The sequence below is a fragment of the Capra hircus genome, chromosome 3 (assembly GCF_001704415.2).
Source record: "Capra hircus breed San Clemente chromosome 3, ASM170441v1, whole genome shotgun sequence".
Lineage (NCBI taxonomy): Eukaryota > Metazoa > Chordata > Mammalia > Artiodactyla > Bovidae > Capra > Capra hircus.
The window spans coordinates 91,631,582-91,650,412 of NC_030810.1; the positions used below are offsets into that span (position 1 = coordinate 91,631,582).

Below are 18,831 nucleotides of genomic sequence, written 5' to 3' on the forward strand. Positions count from 1 at the left end.
TGGTAATGCATATTCCTTCACCAAGTTTGCATGGTCTGAAAAGCTTACCTTCAAATTAATCTCTTGTGTTTCTGCATAAACTTGAACAACTTTCATCATCTAAAAAGGATACCAGAGTCAAAAAAAAAAAAGGGAAATTATAATCCTTTCTAAAGTTATAAGACTGCATAGGATTGGCGACGAAAGTCAGCCATAATAGGGGGAACAAACTGCTATGACCAGTTCAAGTGCTTCCTAAAATTATACAGAACATGGACTCCCTTTTTACAAAGCTATTACTAAAGCCACTGTGAAATTTTCTCAAAATTCTGAATTAGTGAGGTCAACCTGAATAGGAGTTGGAAAAAATTATTTGGAACAATATAAGAAAAAATTTTTTTAAACCGACAAGCTTTCAGCAATCAATCAAAATTCCATCTGTGTGGTAATTTGTTAATTATAAATTGCTTAAGTATGATTAAAATAGGTCTTCTTCCTGGCAAATGTTATTAGCTATGGTTCATGAAAGCATACTTATTTGAAAATAACTGAATTAGAAAATAAGAATAAATTTGGGACTGTATTAATTTAACTTCAAGAGAATGAGGTTTTACTACATTCTCTGTGACACACTGCTATAAAGGCAACAAAACTTATCACTAATATTTTTAATATGAAATTAAAAAGCCACCTAGATGCTCCCAGAGGCAACTGAGTACATTTCACATGATTCAATGTGAATGTTTTAGCAATATTCATATGGCACTTGAATTTTATCAGCAATAAAGAAACTTTTAGAAATCTGAAGATCTTGTGGATTCTCATCCATTTTGTTCTCTTATAATACTTAAAATATTCCTTAACAAAAACAAATCTGACCTTCCCAAAGATAACAAAAACATCCCTGAAGGAGATATACATCACATTTCTACTAAAGGCATGGATAGCTCATCTTTATTCTCAAAAAAATACATAACCAAAGTTAATGAAAGTTATATTGCTGAGATGTTGCGAAAACAACGTTATACACTCTGGGTTACTAGTCAAGATGAGCCACTTGAGTTTATACTTTTAAGGTTCTATATTTATATGGTCACGAATGAAATCAAAGACACTGGTACAAATCCCTTTCCTAAATGTATCCAAAATGTAGGCTTGTATGTAATCATTTCCTACAAAATGTACTTAACTACAGACTATTTTCTATACTTATCTCAACCCTCAACATATTCAGGAAGGGATATCCAATAATATTCTTAATTTGTTACATTATATTTAAGTATATATTTCAAATTATACACAGTAAACTTTCTTCTTTGGAACTGTGGATGCAATCAAATTTTACTTTTGACAGACCTGGAGCAGAATAATTTTTTCAAATGAATTTAGAAAAAAATCTCTTGGCAGGGAAAACAAAATCCAGTAACAAAATAAGCAAACAAACAAAAACTAACAATCCAAGACTCTATAGTTTGGAAGCTAACATACTTCATTAAACCTTTCACAGTTCTTGAAGATCAAACGAACATCAGCCACAAAATCATCTGGGATTTGGTAGTGTTGGGAATGTTTTTTCTGAAGCTTCTTTTTCACGGTGGATAAATCCATTGGTTTCTTTATAATTTTATAGTAGTTTGGTATCTAAAGAAACAAATAAGGATAGATAAGGATTCTCCAAAAATGCCAAGGTGTTTAATTTGAAAATGCGAAGTATATTAATGTTAGAGAAAAATCTGTGTTGATTAAGCCAGCTGTGTGCAAATGTGGAGTATAGTGAATTGTACTCAAAATCTTCTGCCACAATTACATGAAAATCAAATCACATTCAGAATATGTGGTAGTCTCCTTGGTCTTCCATGAAGGACCCAAAGTTCCATGTTTAATAAGGAAATTAAGGGGGGAAAAAATTAATCAGCAAGGATAGCCAAGCACTAGTATTAGGGACCACCTTGTCCAACAGAATTGTATGACTTTAAAATAAGGAAAGAAGTTTACAAAATGTATTGCTATTACTAGAATATGGTATCCTTTATAGAGGATAAAACCTTGTATCACAGAACTCTGAACATAGCAACAGAGGTGAGACTGTAGTGACACAAGAAAAAATTTTATTAATCATTTAGTTGCCATGCCTTTCTCTAGGGGATCTTCCCAACCCAAGAATTAAACCTGGGTTTCCTGCACTGCAGGCAGATTCTTTACCATCTTCAGCCACCAAAAAAGCCCCTACTATCCACTTAGTGGTCATGCTTAGGAGTTCTGGCCCCAACTCCTGGGCAGAAATTTGTATCTTTGCAAAAATAACTGAACACAGAGAAACAATTTAAAAAGTTCATTAAAAGAAAATGTTGGAAAGTAATTTTCTACCGTAAAGTCCCTGAACTTGAAGAAAAGACAGACTTCCTGGTGTCAGATGATTACTATCTGAACAAAATGTCTTCCTTGTATCTAGAACCTTTTATACTTTCCATTTCTAAGCCTTCCTAGGCAAACAAATTACTATTCAATACCCTATATAACAGGTCTAGTATTCAATAATATCTTAATTCAACAATCAAACAGCAAGCAAATACAATATGTGTAGCATATTTTTATCACATTTATAAGGTATCCCTGGTATTCCTTTTACTATAGGATTTTAGAGCCTTTATTCCTTACAAAAAACTGCTTCAAGAAAAACAAAGCACAACGGCTTGCAAATTCTCCCCACAGTTTTCTATTAATCTTGATTGTTCATAAAAGAGGGCTTATGAAGGCAAAACCATTATAAAAGGTTCAACTTTGTACTTTTATTCAAATTAATACTTGCATAGAGATTTTTCTCCCCAAGGTACAGATCTTAGAATCAATCATACAAATGAATTTTAGAAATAATTTTGTTCAAATTCCCCCTCTATAGTTAAAAGTAGAGGCAGAAAATTATGTAAATCTCCCCAGCTATAAGGCTGGTTAATGGCAGAACTAGAAGTCAAGTGTTCTAATTCCTAGTTCAAGACTCTTTCAATTATACCTGTAATCCTTATGTCCATTTTAAAAGTAAAAGAGAATGTGGAAACTAAGTATTGATCAGAGCAACAGTCTTTAAAAACAAACTGCAATTTCAACAGTGAAACTCATATCCATTTAGCCCTAATAACATCATAAGTACTTACTACTCAAAAATTTTATCAAATACTATGCTAAAATTATTTTACACAGGTTATTGTATAGAATCCTGAAAATAACCCAATGAGGGAAGAAACCGTTTTAGAAAAGAGACTGAAGAGATTATTCAAGCCTGAGTTTTAACATCAGCAGACTAAAGCCAGAGCTCACAGTCTTAAGTATTATATTAAATTTATTCACCAGGAAAGTACTAAGGTAAACAACTCACCGAAGCAGGAACTGGTTCCTGGAATTCAATACTTAATTCATGGCAATAGAGGTAAAGCAGAAGACGTTCACATTTCTGGCCCAAGAAAAGAAAAGAAAAGAAAACCCATGAACTGTTTTCCCCTCTAAAAAGATATTCTTGAAAATGAGGACTTTATCAGTATAAAGTATTACCACAATAAACTGAAGATAAGCTCTCTACATACTAGCTATCCAGGACATATAGCTTATACTAGCTGTAAATACAAAAGAAAACTACCTGTTTCCCACTTAGTTCTGAGACTGTGACTACCTTCTGTCCTACTGTATATAACTTATTTACCTACTATTACCTCTTAACCATTGTTACTCATTTTAATTCCCCAAGGCAGGCGAGACACATGCTATTCCCTTTCTTGAAAGGATTCCACTCAGGTTCAAAATGAAATAAAAACTGTGTCTTCTCAATCCAATCAGAAATATTTTGTAACACTCTAAACACATACTTTCTCCTCAAAGATAGTGGAAGATGGATTTATGCATTAGATCAAAGTCAAACATAATTGTAACAGCCACAGAAGTCTGTGAAAGATATTCTGTCTTTGGAGATCAGAGTACAGAACAGATCAGCAGAAATCTGAATGAAATGAGGATTTTGGATTTCATTCTTAATATGATGGGTGCTTAGAGGATTTTAAGCATGGAAGCAACAGACCTGTTTACATATTTTAAAAAGAACACAATGTACTGCGTAGAAAATGGACTGTGAGGGGCAAGAGCAGAATCAGGTTTGGTGAAGGGATCTTCTAATTCCTGGCTTGAGCAAGAGATGACTGGTGGTACTATTTGATGATGGAAATTACTGAGACAGGAAAGCAGTTTTTATGTCATTATTTTCTTGCCTTTGTTTTTTGAAGGTCAGAGGATAAGAAATCAAGATTAGGCTGGGAAATGTTAAGTGTGAGAAAGCTAAGTTTAAGAGCCTAAGGTCTAAAGAAAAGGCTCTAAGGTCTAGAGACAAAGATTTCAGAAGTCATGAACGTATATACCATCAGACAATGTGATTAAAAAATGAAATTCTACCAAGTTATATGTATGTTACATTGAAGAAAAACAAAGGTACAGACAGACAACTACAGAATCCCTAATAACAAATCAGCTTGCCACTTACCCTTTGGTCCACGGGGCTTAAGCCCTGTGCAGTTTTCCCCTTCTTACTATGTTGCAAATTATCACAATCGTATTCAACTTCTGGCTTCCCAATATCTCTGCAAAATGTGCATATCCAGTCCCCACTAAAGAAAAAAACAGGCAATTAGTCTTTGTAATTTTAACAAAACTCACTCTAGGAAAGCTAGCTCTCTAGAGGTTAAGTCTTCAGTTTGTTTTCTTTCCTTTCCAGTTTTTATGGAACCCAAGAGGTACTATTTTTGCCAAATCTCATAAAGTGAAGTTATGTGATTAAAAACATTCCAAAATGTCTCCATTCTTCAACTGATTACCTTCTGGAAAGCAATATAAAACCACTACCTCCATTAAAAATGGGTCTTGTCATAGCACAAAGCTGATGATCAGTACTTGCAGTGTAAGACCAATTTTTTCAAGACCCCAGTATTATCACCACAGTGACTTCATACACATGAAGAAAGGAATACAGGATACAGGGGTCCTCAGGTATCTTCTTTTGGCATGCAATGCCAAAAATAAAACAATTATATTTTCATAGCTAGTCTTTTAAATCTGCTAATAGTTTTGTTTACATCAGGATTTCTATCAAGCTATAAACTCCAATTTGATTACTTCATATGCATTTTCTCCTTTCCCTCCCTCATCATATATATATATATATATATATATACACACACACACATATATATACATAAATTTTTTTTTCTAAGGATTATACTAACACTGTGTCACCTTTTCAATTCCTCCCAAAGCATCTGCCTTTGAGAGAAAGTTTTCAGTAGCAAAATTCTAACGTTCCAGCAGACGTTACTATCCAAAGGAAACAAAAATATAAAAAGCTTTAATTTCAAGACCAAAATGTCAATGCCTTTCTTTTCTGAATGAGTAAACAAAAAGAAGGCTCTTATTAGAGCTATGGTAAGTGACTATACCTTCTAAAATTTAGGTAAAATTACAATTCTTCAGAAAAATATTCTGGCATTGTTCATATATACCCAGTACTTTTCTAATCTTAAACGTTGAATTTTTCAAAAAGGGTAGCACCATTCAACCAAAACCATTGCTTCTTAGGAATCTGAGAGAAAATGTGAATCTTTATCTAGAGGCAAAAAGAAGCTGAGCTTTCCCAAGGACACCAAGCCCAGCATATGTGTTCTACTGTGTTAGCTGGTATCAGTTTGTACTGAGTGCATATTAATTAATATTTTAATGCTTGAAACCAGATTTACCTGCCATGGGGTCATACAATCCAGGGGCAGTGCTCATATGCTGCCCAAATCTTTATTTACCTTTACCCCCATGTTATTCTCTTCTAAATAAGGACCTCAGTAACTCTCCACTCTAAAGTTAATGACTAAAAGACCTTTCAACTAGAGGATCAAGGAAAAAGTCTGAGAACTTTGCACATGGTGCCGCAGGCAGGCACTACTAATGAAATGCTTCCGATAGTGAAGATGAAGCTTTTTTCTTCAAAAAAGCTTGACATTAAAAGGTGTTTTCACAAAGTATTAATGCCCTCCAAGAGCTTTCAAACATTAAAAAAGTAGGTTTTGGGTAAGAGCCAAGAGTTGCCTAAAACTGAATACTATTCACAATTATTATAGACCTTATCAAAATGATGGCAACAGATCAAGAAATTATCTTCAAGAGGAAATCAACTAAGTTTCTCAATACTCCAGTCCACTGCTCCTCTTAATTTAGAGGTTCATCTAATCTGCTTATATGAAGTATAAACTGAAGGTGAGTAAATAGTCTATTTTTTATCACTAATGCATAACTTAGATCTTGGACATTTCTTCATTCAGCTCTTAATTTCTCTAGAATGTAATGGAGTAATGGGCTTCCCTGTTGACTCAGGTGGTAAAGAATCCGTGTGCAATACAGGAGACCTGGGTTCAATCCCTGAGTTGGGAAGATCCCTTAGAGAAGGGAATTGCTACCCACTCCCATATTCTTGCCTGGAGAATTCCACTGACACAGGAGCCTGGCAGGCTACAGTCCACGGGGAGGCAAAGAGTTGGACACGATTGAGCAACTTTCACTTCACTTCACACAAGGGAGTTAACAGGCTCTCTGTTTTATATAAATACTAGGCATTGGTTAAGGAGGCCATCTGTCCAGAATAACTTTATTTTTTTAGCTCATAAAAAACAACAACAACAAAAATCAGTTATTTCACTTGTACCTTGGAAAGCTAAGAAGTGTTGGAACATGACAAGTTAGATGAAAGACCTTTGGACATTTTTCACAGCACAAGAGATCCCCTCCATTTTGGCAGACAGCACACCAATCTTCATTTGGGTCATCATCTTTGCTACTGCCATCTCCTCCAATCCTTGCCGACCTGTGCATGAGGCTTCGAACTGGGGACTTTCCATTAACAAGGCTGTTGAGCCCTGACTGTTTGCAGCTTTCATTGAGATCTGCAGGTTCAGTTTTCACGTGGTTTTCCAGGCTTGTCAATGCATCCAACTCACTCTCTAGATGCAGGTTGGTTGAAAGAGGTGGTGTCAAGCTACTCTCAGGACTGCTCAACTAAAACAAAGCAAGGACAAATTCTTGAAGAATCATTTAATCCTTATGATATGCATTGTGTGTGCTACTGTGGGTGTGTTTACAACACTGACATAGCTTAATTATTTGGGAATTTATTGTAAAATTGCTTGAAATCATATTAGTAACATGAAAAATGAAAATAACCCTGAAATTATTTTGGCATGTTAATGAATGATTTTAGGGAGCAGTCTCTATACTGTTGGTTCACTTGATAATAAAGGAATTAAACTGTTAAGCATGTCGATTGGGAAGTAAGTATAGGGGTATTCTCCTATAGACAGCTGGCTACGATACACTAATTTTTCACCCAAGAATCTGTTGCACAGATTTTTTCCTCCCTTTCTATTGGCTTTATTTTTTTAACCATTACTTTTAATTAAAATATAATTAATCTACAATGTTGTTGGTTTCAGGTAGACAGCAAAGTGATTCAGTTATATATGTACTTTTTTTCAGAGTTTTTTTAATGGGTTATTACAAGATACTGAATACAGTTCACTGTGCTTCCTACATGATAGGTCCTTCCTTGTCACATAGCTTTTGAAAAGGATTTTGAACTATTCTTCTGCCCACTTATCATCCTAATATAGAAAGACTGTGAGTGTAAAATCTTTCACCACCTTTTTGCACTGTTTTTCAGGGGAACTTTCCAAACCAAATTCTGAATGAAGAGATAACAGTACTCTCTAAATCTACAGAACTGAAATTTCTATGTGCCAACCATGTAGAAAATTAGACATAAGTTGTAAGTAGGAAGAAAAGAACCAAGATCAAAATTTCTAAATGAAGAGAGACTTGGGCCTGCCTTCATTCTGTATTATAAATTTTATAAAATGTCCCATCTGAGGAGTTGGTTAATAATTGTTAAACTGGTTAAAAATTGATTGAAAATTATTAATCATTAATAATTCATAGGCCAAAGGAAATCTCATTACAAAACTCTTTGAGCATTAAACTTCTTTCATGTCAGCAGTCTTAACCCTGAATGCACTGGTCCAGGAAAATGGCCAAGGATTTTTGTGGCTTGAGACTCAATGTGACTAATAAAATGATTAATAAATTTAGAAAAAGCTAGAACCCAATTTAGAATCATGGGAAAATTACATGACAAATTACAAACCAAAAGATAGCTTGAAAGGAGTCCTTAATACAAGTCTTTTCTGATCAATTACAGTTGACGCTTAGATGGAAAAAGATCAGTTAGAGAGACAGATATTTGGCTTATACCAGGCACAAGAATTTCGAAATGAATACAGGTCCACAGGATCACTATCCAGACTTACACACGCAGAGATGAAAGAATCAGTGAAGTGACCTCCTTACATCACTGAACGGTTCCACTGGAACCTTACCATGCAGGCACTCCGTCTGCCATCCTCAGTCTTTTCCTGTTTCACAGCTCCTGAAAAGCTACATATTTCATCTTCAGTGCCAGGTTCTTGCTTGACCTTCACTGGATCAGACTTAAAACTAAGACTGGTCTTCTCAGCAGTTCTTCCTGATGACCCACAGCTAACAAAAACAACAAATAAAGGTCACATATGTTTAACTGTGTGGTGTACATTTATATGAAACAATTATATGAAAAGTTCATTAAGTTATATGAAATGTTCATTAAAGTAAAAACAATTTGTTAAGCTCACAGCAGATAAGGATACTTCATAATATGGTTAAGAGGAGTGTATTATAAACTCATAGCTTCAAATTTTAAAAAATGTTTATCAATCTTTCAGAAGACCCTAAACACATTTTATCGCCTGAGGAACCTACACTACATCATTTAGGGGATCTAGTAAATAATCATTTCCCTAGGCTACTAGTATAGTGACTGCTTCTCTAAATATAACAGAAGTTTAAATTGTTCTCTACTTCCAAAGATCTAAAGGAAACATCAGTAATAGTGGTCCATGAAGTGCCCTTCAAAGGAATCACTATTTCAGCTTTTGAGTCCTAATGTGAGTTAATGTGAAGAGCAGACTCACTGGAAAAGACCCTGATGCTGGGAAAGACTGAAGGCAAAAGGAGAAGAGGACAGAAGAGGATGAGACAGTTAAATAGCATCACCAACTCAATGGATATGAATTTGAGCAAACTCTAGGAGATAGTCGAGAACAGAGGAGCCTAGCATGCTACAGTCCATGGGGTTGCAAAGAGTCAAACACGACTTAGTGACTGAACAACAACCAAAGGCTAAGAGGGACAGATATGTGACTAATTGGCTCTATCTAGATCATAAAGCAAACCACTGGCAAGAGGAGTGAATAAACTTTAAGACTGTATCACTGCCAAAAATGAAAACCCTTTTCACTCAATTTGTACTTTTCTACTAAAAGTACTGACTATTTAAAGTGTAATTTAAAAACAAGTAAACAATATAGAATCAGTCTTCCAAATGCACTTAAATAAAATCCTTACTTTGCACTACATTATTCAAATTAAAAACAGAAAAATCAGTCAACATTTATTATGTTAACCTTCAGCACAATACATTCTCTCTCTTCCCACACTATAATATCTTAGCTCTCTGTCCACCAAAAAAGTAGAAGAAACCATGAACAATTCAGTAGCAGTGAATTCAGTAGCCCCTAGTACCCACAAGGTTGTCTCAAAGCACTATTTCCCCACTAATATGACCAGGATTCCTTATACATTTCTTGCCTCAGGCCTGAGATCAGCTATTTGTCTAAGATGAACATGTGACATCATTTCACAACAGGAAACAAGAATGTTTAAATGACTACTGGGATTATAGCAAAATAACTAAGAAGTTTGGACAGGCCAAATATGGAACAATTTCATCATCAATAAAAATAACATCCAAAATATTAAAATATGCTTAAATATATGAGCTCATAAAGTTAATATTCATTGGTCACTGTTGGAGGGTGCTGGGAATCAACTCATTAAAATAGGTAAATAAAGAGAATCAATTTATTTTGCTTTTCCACTAATCAAATAGTTGGCAGAAAATTTTTCTTTACAGAAGTATTCAAAGAAGGTATAATACAGTAACTAAAGTATCATTTTCAAGCCAGAAAAAAAAAAAAGCTAAGGCACTGACAATCACTGTTGCTGTCATAAAAGAATCTATGTTTTGTGACCCTGACAGTACGCATTACCACGGTGAGGTATTATCCCCATCCCTTTCCCTCAAATCAAACCTGAATCTAATCAAACCTCCTGACCTAAAGAGCAATACAGAGAAAAAAACAAAAGGTAGTTTTTACATGAAAAGTTGGGGAAATGAGAAAAACTCTGTAAGAAAAACAATACATTTTTCTTCAACAAATACAATGAGTTTGACCTCACATACACGTTGATGGCAATGTATAGGGAGTACTGAATCTGATTAAACAAAAATCATTTTTTAAAAAAGCATTTATGAGAAAAATGGGAAATATGAACATTAACTAGAGCTCTGCTGATTAGAGTTAGCTACCAAATATTTTTTAGGTGTATAATGGTTCAATGGTTATACAACTTTTAAATCCTTACCTTTAAAGTGATATATAGAGAAACAGTTTCAAATAAAATGACAAAATATCTGAAATTTATTTAAAATAAATTTAGACTGGGGCATGGGTGGGAGTATAGAATAAATAAAGACTGGCCATAACTTGATCATTGTTGAAGATGGCTGAAAAGTATATGGGAGTTCATTATAATAGTTTATTTTTCAAAATACATATTTGATTTTTCTTAATAAAAATAAACAAGCTATTAATGTAATACTCACCTGCCTCGACTACCAGTACTAGAAGTACTAGGGGGTCTCACAGGTGTGTGAGAATTGGATAAACCTGAAAATTAATAAGTCAAAATGAATATCTATGCAGGTAAGAAAATTCAGAATTCTACCTACCCACTACAGAATTCAAGTATTATTATAAAGCAGTTCAGCAATTCTTGGAAATCAGACCTAGTCTTAGTCTCTAAGTCAAGGATTTCATGTGTAATCATTGGCAACTGTCAATCAGATTCTCTCAGCTGAGCCCAGAAAGCATTCTCAGAATCCTCTCAGAGCAACACTATTCAATCAATGGAAACTACCATATCAAGAGAAAGCTATTTGCCATCCCACCCAAGGTCATTTGATAAACATCCTACTTAGATTCCTATTAATTATTCTTTAAAAGTCCTGGAATATATTCATTAAACCTCAAAAACAGTATTAATCAAAAAATGTATTAAATGTGGACTTTTCATGAGATGCATCATTAAGTCTGAACTGTTCTAACTCTAGAAATAATGAAGTGGTATGTTTCAGTAAGAAACATGAAAAATACATTCCATAACCACTTCCACAGTGTCCATCTATTTCGAGCTGCTTTAATAATTCATTCATGTCAAAGGGTTAATAAAACTGGGATTTTGGAAGAGGTCTCTATCTCATGGACTTGACTGGCTACTGAAAATTGAACTGCAAATTGAAAATTCACTTGCTCTTTCTCATTTCTTGCTTTTTGAACAAATTTTCGATTTTTTCATTATTTAACAAAGTGTTTTAAACTTGAGTTGAAACCAAAGAATTCTTCAATTGACAACCTGTGTTGTAAAATAGAAGACATGGAGAGTAAATACATCTACAAATCCAGCAAAAAACATAAATACAGCTGGAGGTTGAGGGAGGGGAAAATCAGAGTTCTGAAGAGTGTACACCATAGATACATATTATTTCAATTCACTGAAGACTGCCAACAACATCTGAAGAAAAATAATTGGAGCAATCAGGAAAAAAAATATTATTATAATGGTTAAGTTTATGTCTCAACTTGGCTAGAATATGGTACCAGTTCTTTGTGGAAAGGTATTTATTAGGTTGGTGCAAACGTAATTTTGGTTTTTGCATTGTTTAGATTTGCCATTTGATACTGGAATACATTCTAAATAAATGTGGTTATGTTATACATCATTTTAATGCACATTTCTCACTTTTTTTGCTAATACTTATTACTTGCTGTTTATTTTATATTTATTTTAGATTAGGGAAATGATGGTAGACAAAAAGGAATCAATCTCATCTTTGATTTTCTTATTTAAGTTCAAAATGGGTCATAAAGCAGCAGGGACAACTTGCAATATCAGCAACGCATTTGGCCCAGGAATTGCTAACACACACACAGTGCAGTGGTGGTTCAAGAAGTTTTGCAAAGGAGACAAGAACCTTGAACATGAGGAATACAGCAGCTGGCCATTGGAAGTTGACAACGACCAGTTGAGAGTCATCATCGTCGCTGATCCTCTTCCAACTACACAAGAAGTTGCCAAAGAACTCAACATCGACCATTCTACAGTCATTCGGCATTTGAAGCAAGTTGGAAAGGTGAATAAGCTTGATAAGTAGGTGCTTCATGAGCTGACCAGAAATCAAAAAAATCGTCATTTTGAAGTGTTGTTTCCTCTTATTCTACGCAACACCAACAATCATTTCTCCATTGGATTGTGAGGTTGATGAAAAGTAGATTTTATATAACAACTGGTGATGACCAGCTCAGTGACTGAAGCTCCAAAGCACTTCCCAAAGCCAAACTTGAACCAAAAAAAGGGTTATGGTCTCTGTTTGGTGGTCTGCTGCCTGTCTGATCCACTACAGTTTCCTGAATCCTGGCAAAACCATTACATCTGAGAAGTATACTCACCAAACTGATGAGCTGCACCAAAAACCGCAATACCTCAGCCAGCATCGGTCAACAAAAAGAGCCCAATTCTTCTCCACAAACCTGACCGCATGTCAGACAACCACTGCTTCAAAAGTTGGAACAAATTTGGCTACAAAGTTTTGCTTTATCCACCATATTTAAGTGACTTTTCACGAACCAACTACCACTTCTTCAGGCATCTCAACTACTTTTTGCAGGAAAAATGCTTCCACAACCAGTAGGATGCAGAAAATGCTTTCCAAGAGTTCGTCAAATCCTGAAGCATGATTTTTATGCTACAGGAATAAACAAACTTATTTCTTATTGGCAAAAATGTGCTGACTGTAATGGTTTCTATTTTGATTAATAAAGATGCATTTGAGCCTAACTAGAATGATTTAAAGTCAAGGTCCAAAACCGCAATTACTTTTGCATCAACATGATAGATGTTACTGACATTTAAATCAGTAGATACTGAGTAAAACATAATGAAGGTGGGTCTCTAACCAGTTGAAGACCTTAAAAGACTGAGTTCCCTAGAGCAAGAAGGAATTTTGCCTGAACTCAAGACTGCTATCAACTCTTCCCTGGGTTTCCACTCTCCTGACAAGCCCGGCAGATTTCAGACTTGCCAGCCCTAACAATCACATAAGCCAATTAATTCCCTAACCTCTGTCTCCTCTCTCTCCCCACACACACACCCTTCTACTATTGGTTTTATTTCTCTGGAGAATCCTAATACATACACTGAGAGATACTTTTTTAAGATGTTACAGAAATGAGGTGGTACCTCGACTGACTTTACCTGATGATCCTGGAGATAGGGCAGAGGGTCCTGGGGAGGGATTCATGGTGCTTGTGGGCTGTGGGGGTAGGTGACTGCCTGAGATGTATCTACTTAGCAGATTATCTAAACTACTTGAACCAGCATCTTCCAACTAAAGAAAAAGAACAAAAAGATAAATTTGCTTTGATTAAAGCAGATAACTTATTTCATTAATATAATCATTTATACTCAGTTTACTAAAACAGATTATCCTATATCAAACTCAGCTTAATTGTTGCTTCCTTATCTTCCTGAGGACCCACACAATATAGTTTATGCAAATATAGCTATAATTAAAATGATTCAATAAATACCTGGCAGCTCCAGACAAAGCCCAATAACCCACTAAATCCCTTGTGTTTTACTATGAAAATAGTTCTGACACACCCTTACTCTTCTGCCTTTTCTCAAGGCTGATGTAGGATCCTGTTTTTCAGCATCTTTGTCCCTAGCATCCCCCTAACTTTATTTCAACATCCATGGTCGTGCCAAAATCATTCAACTAAACAGATACCTAACCACGTCCGTATCTAATTTAAAAGTTCTGAAAAGTCTATTATTCAACAGAAAGCCTTTAACTTGAGGTATAAGGTCCCTTATTACACACAAAAAAGGAGGCACTCAACAGAAAAACTAAGCCCTTTTAGCACACTGGATGCAGTAAGTTAAAAGCCAGAGGACCTGGTGCTGTGACTGTGGGCTAGCTCCCAATTTGAACATCAGCTCTCTGTCTTTAACCATCCTACTCACAGGGGAGAACTGTGCTGATGAAATGGAAAAATATTCACGTAGAAAAATAAATAGTAGCAAAAAATACTTAACTATGGAAATTACCTTAAGAAAAATTTTATACTATCCCATATCAGAAATGGTCAAATTATTCTTAATTAAATAATTGCTCATCTTCTTGATCTTCTTGCTTATCTACTGATCTATTTTTACCCACATCTGCCTCTTTTAATCTTCTCGCTTACTAGAGGCAAGATCACTTTTTAGGCAAATCTACTTCTCATTCAAAACAGGAAACTGGGGCCTGGTGGTTAAGAATTCGCCTTGCAATGTAAGGAACGACAGTTCAAACCCTGGTCCAGGAAGATCCCACATGTGGTGGAGTAGCTAAGACCATGTGCCACAACTACTGAGCCAGTGCTCTAAAGCTCCTAAGCTGCATATAGTGAACCCATGGACTACAATGACTGAAGCCTGTGCACCTAGAACCCGTGCTCCACAACAAGAGAAGCCACTGCAATAGTGGCCCATGCACGGCACAGAGAGTAGCTCCCTCTTGGCGCAACTAGAGAAAGCCCATGTGCAGCCACGAGGACCCACCACGTGGGGCCAAGAAGTCAGTCTTTAAAAAAAACCCGAAAGCTGAAGACATATTGATACATTTACTTCTTACTCTCCTTTCCCCCTCAAAATCACACTGATTTTCAAGGCTATAAAACAGGAAAGAGCGGCATCGAATCTTGAAGAGAAACTACAAATATAAACCAAGGTAGAATTGGACTGACAATAACAATGATCAGAATAAAGCAGCTCACAACATACTACAGGCAAGAAAGGACTCTCCTGAAGTAAATAGCTTTCATCATAAAAAGAAGCTGAACCTATCAACAAAGTGGAAGGAAGGTACCTCAAGACAAAAAGGGCCATTTATGATAAGCTCACAGCTAACATTATACCTAACAGGGAAAAGCTGAAGTGAAAGCGTCTCCTGTAAGATCAGGAACAGACAAGGATGACTACTCTCACTACTACTATTCAACACAGTATTAGAAGTCCTAGCCAGAGTAATCAGGCAAGAAAAAAAAGCAAGAAGTAAAACTGTCACTATCTGCAGATGACATGGCATTATATGTAGAAAACCCTTAAGACTTCACCCAAAACCTGTAAGAATAAATGAATTCAGTAAAGTTGCAAGACACAAAAATCAATATATGAGAATCTGCTGCATTTCTGTACACTAATAATGATCTATCAGAATAAGAATTTAAGAAAACAATCCCAGGGGAGTTCCTGGATTGGCTAGTGGTTAGGATGCCAGGCTTTCACTATCAGGCCCAAGATCAATTTCCTGTCAGGGAAATGAGACCCTGCAAACCGTGCGGCACGGCCAAATAAATAGAGTCTGTGCTCCACAAAAAGAGAAGCCACCTTAACGAGAAGCCCATTCACTGCAACGAAGAGTAGCCCCCAACTCATTGCAACTAAAACCTCAGCACAACCAAAAATTAAAAAATGAATCAATATAATTTTTAAGAGTACTTAAAAAATAAAATCACATGAAAAAGAATAAACCACCTAGGAATAAATTTAACCACGAGGTCAAAGATATATACACTGAAAACTGTACAACAGTGATAAAAGAAACTGTAAGACACAAATAAATGCAAACATAGTCTGGGCTCATGGGCTGGAAGAATTAATACTGTTAAAATGTTCATAATAACGAAAGCAATCTTCATATTCAATGCAATCCCTATCAAAATTCTAATGGCAGTTTTCACAGAAACAGAACAAACAATCCCACAACTTCTTTGGAGCCACAAAAAAACACAAATAGCCAAAGCAATCTTGGGAAAGAAGAAAGTTGGAGGCATCATAGGCCAGGATTTCAAAGCCACAGTAATTAACAGTATGATACTGGCATAAAACCAGACATACAGTTCAATAGAAAAGAATAGCCAGAAATAAACTCCTACATATATGGCCAATTAATATAAGACAAAGGAACCAAGAATATACAAACAAGGAAAGGATAGTCTCTTCAATGAACAGTGTTGGGAAAACTGGACAGCCACATGCAAAAGAACAAAACTAGACTACTATCTGACACCATACACAGAAACCAGCTCAAAGTGGATCACTCAAAGACCTGAATGTAAGACCTAGAAGAAAGCATAGGCAGTGATAAGCTCCTGGACACTGATTGTGGCAATGATTTTCTGGATCTCATTCCAAAAGCAAAATTAAACAAGTGGGACTACATTCAAACTAAATAGCTCCTCCACAACGAAGGAAATCAGCAACAAAATGAAAAAGAAACATACTGAAGGAAGAAAATATCCATAAATCATATATCTGATAAAGGGTTAATATCCAAACTACATAAAGAACTCACACAACTGAAGAGTAAAAAAACTAAATCTAGGGACTTCCCTGGCAGTCCAGTGATTAACACTCTGTGCTTCCACTGCATGGGATCAGGGAACTAAGATCCTACATGCAACTCCCCAAAATCCAATTAAAAATTGGGCAGAGAATTTGAATAGATATTTTCCCAAAGAAGACAGAGATGGCCAACAGGTACATGCAAAGATGCTCGACATCACCAATCCTCAGGGAAATGCAAATCAAAACCACAGTGAGCTATCACTTCACCCTAGTTAGAACGACTATTATAAAAAACACAAGAGATAACAAGTGCTAGTAAGGATGTAGAGAAAAGGGAACCCTTGCGGACTGTAGTGAGAGTGTAAATTGGTACATCCACTACGGAAAACAGTACAGAAGTTTCTTTAAAAGTTAAAAACAGAACTATCACACGATTCAGCAATTTCACTTCCGGGTATTTACATGAAGAAAACAAAAAACACTAATATTTTTCTAATTTAATTTTTTGGCCACATCAAGGCATTCAGGATCTTAGTACCCCAACCAGGACCAAATCTGTGCCCTCTGTAGAAGCATGGAGTCTTAAACTCTGGACCACCATGGAAGTCACCCAAAACACAAATTTGAAAATATATATATATATATGTGCCCCCATTTCACTGCAACGTTATTTATAACTAAGATATAAAAACAACCTAAGTGTCCATCAAGAGATGAAGAAATAAAGCTATAGATAAATGAATAAAATTGTGTGATATACGCATATACACAATGGAAAAAGTATTAGCCATAAAAAGGAAATCTTGTCACATGTGACAATATGAATGGACCTGAAGGCATTAAGCTAAGTGAAATAAATCAGACAAATACCATATGGTCTCAGTTATATGTGGAATTTAAAAACAAACAAAAACAGAATCAAGCTTATAAATACAGATAGATTTGTGGTGGGCAGAGGTGGTAAGTGGGTGAAAGGGATCAGAAAGTACAAACTTCCAGTTATAAAATAAATCATGGGGAGGTAATGTATAGCATGGTGACTCTTATTAACACTCTATTATATATCTGAAGATTTACTTTCTTAGCAACTTTCAAAGTCCTCCTCTCACACACACAGAATTTTTATGTATGGTGACTGATGTTAACTAGAATTACTGTGGTAATCATTTTGTAATGGATACAAATATTAAATTACTATGCTGTACAACTGAGACTAAGTCAATCACACCTTAATTGTAAAAAAAGGTAAATAGGCCTTTCTCATAAAGCCCTTTAAAAACTTAATGTCACAGACATAAAGGGCAGAAAGCGAGAGCATGCTGTGGGCTAGCTAGAGGGATGATTAAGAGATATGAAGAGTTATGCCTGCTCAATGGTCACAGCTATTGGCCAAGGAGTCACTTGTTAAGCTGTAACTAGAGGAAAATCCCTAGCTGTAACTAAAATTACCTAGAGAATTTGTGAGGAGGGACAGTTCCCAACATGAGCCACAGACAGAAGATGAGCTATATCTCACCTAAACATAAAGGAGCAGATAGGATGATTCAAAACAGACATGAAAGTTCATGTTACCTATTTCTACTGCCACTCCTTTTACACTCTCCCACCTACAGTTTGCATCTCTGGCCCAAGTGACAACCCTAGAGTCACCCGAGAGAAGAGTGAGAATATTAGGAAGAGGCCAACTGCAAGCACATAAAAGGGCTTCTCTGATGCCACTACAGCACCAGCAGAGGAATGCCAGTGCAAGTGCTTACCTCGATGTCTCATCAAGCATGGACTGAGTCACTGTAGCTAAAGTCAGAAGTCTAACTGGAGAAATATTAATTCACATATTTATTAAACCAATGTTAGTTACGTATCCTTGAATAACAAGAATTCAAAGGAAAAAGACAATCTACAAAGGAATGTAAATAACCAATGAACTGGACCTCCCTGGTGAGAATCTGCCTGCCAATGCAATGGACAGGGGTTTGATTCCTGATCCAAGGAGATCCCACATGCCAGAGGGCAACTGAGCCCATATGCCACAATTACTGAGCCCACGCTCTATACCCTGTGTGCCCTCGCGCCCTAGAGGCTGTGCTCTTCAACGAGAAGCCACCACAAGGAGAAGGCCAAGCACCACAACTAGAGTAGCCCTGCTCACCACAACCAGACAAAGCCCATGCAGCA

General features: G+C 36.0%; 1 protein-coding gene across 2 annotated transcripts in view; it reads right to left on the reverse strand.

Annotated features, from left to right (window-relative positions):
- Nucleotides 1-18,831, reverse strand: part of TRIM33 (tripartite motif containing 33) — a 146,458-nt gene that overhangs the window by 4,973 nt on the left and 122,654 nt on the right. Inside the window, exons 12-19 of one of the 2 annotated variants that reach the window (XM_005677991.3) lie at nt 13,519-13,651; nt 10,811-10,874; nt 8,427-8,586; nt 6,704-7,053; nt 4,502-4,625; nt 3,353-3,427; nt 1,468-1,620; nt 49-99 (exon numbers count right to left, since the gene is read on the reverse strand). In XM_005677991.3, coding sequence (XP_005678048.2) covers nt 49-99; nt 1,468-1,620; nt 3,353-3,427; nt 4,502-4,625; nt 6,704-7,053; nt 8,427-8,586; nt 10,811-10,874; nt 13,519-13,651 — 1,110 coding nt within the window. The remainder of the gene's footprint in view (nt 1-48; nt 100-1,467; nt 1,621-3,352; nt 3,428-4,501; nt 4,626-6,703; nt 7,054-8,426; nt 8,587-10,810; nt 10,875-13,518; nt 13,652-18,831) is intronic. The other variant, XM_018045942.1, reaches the window with a different exon arrangement.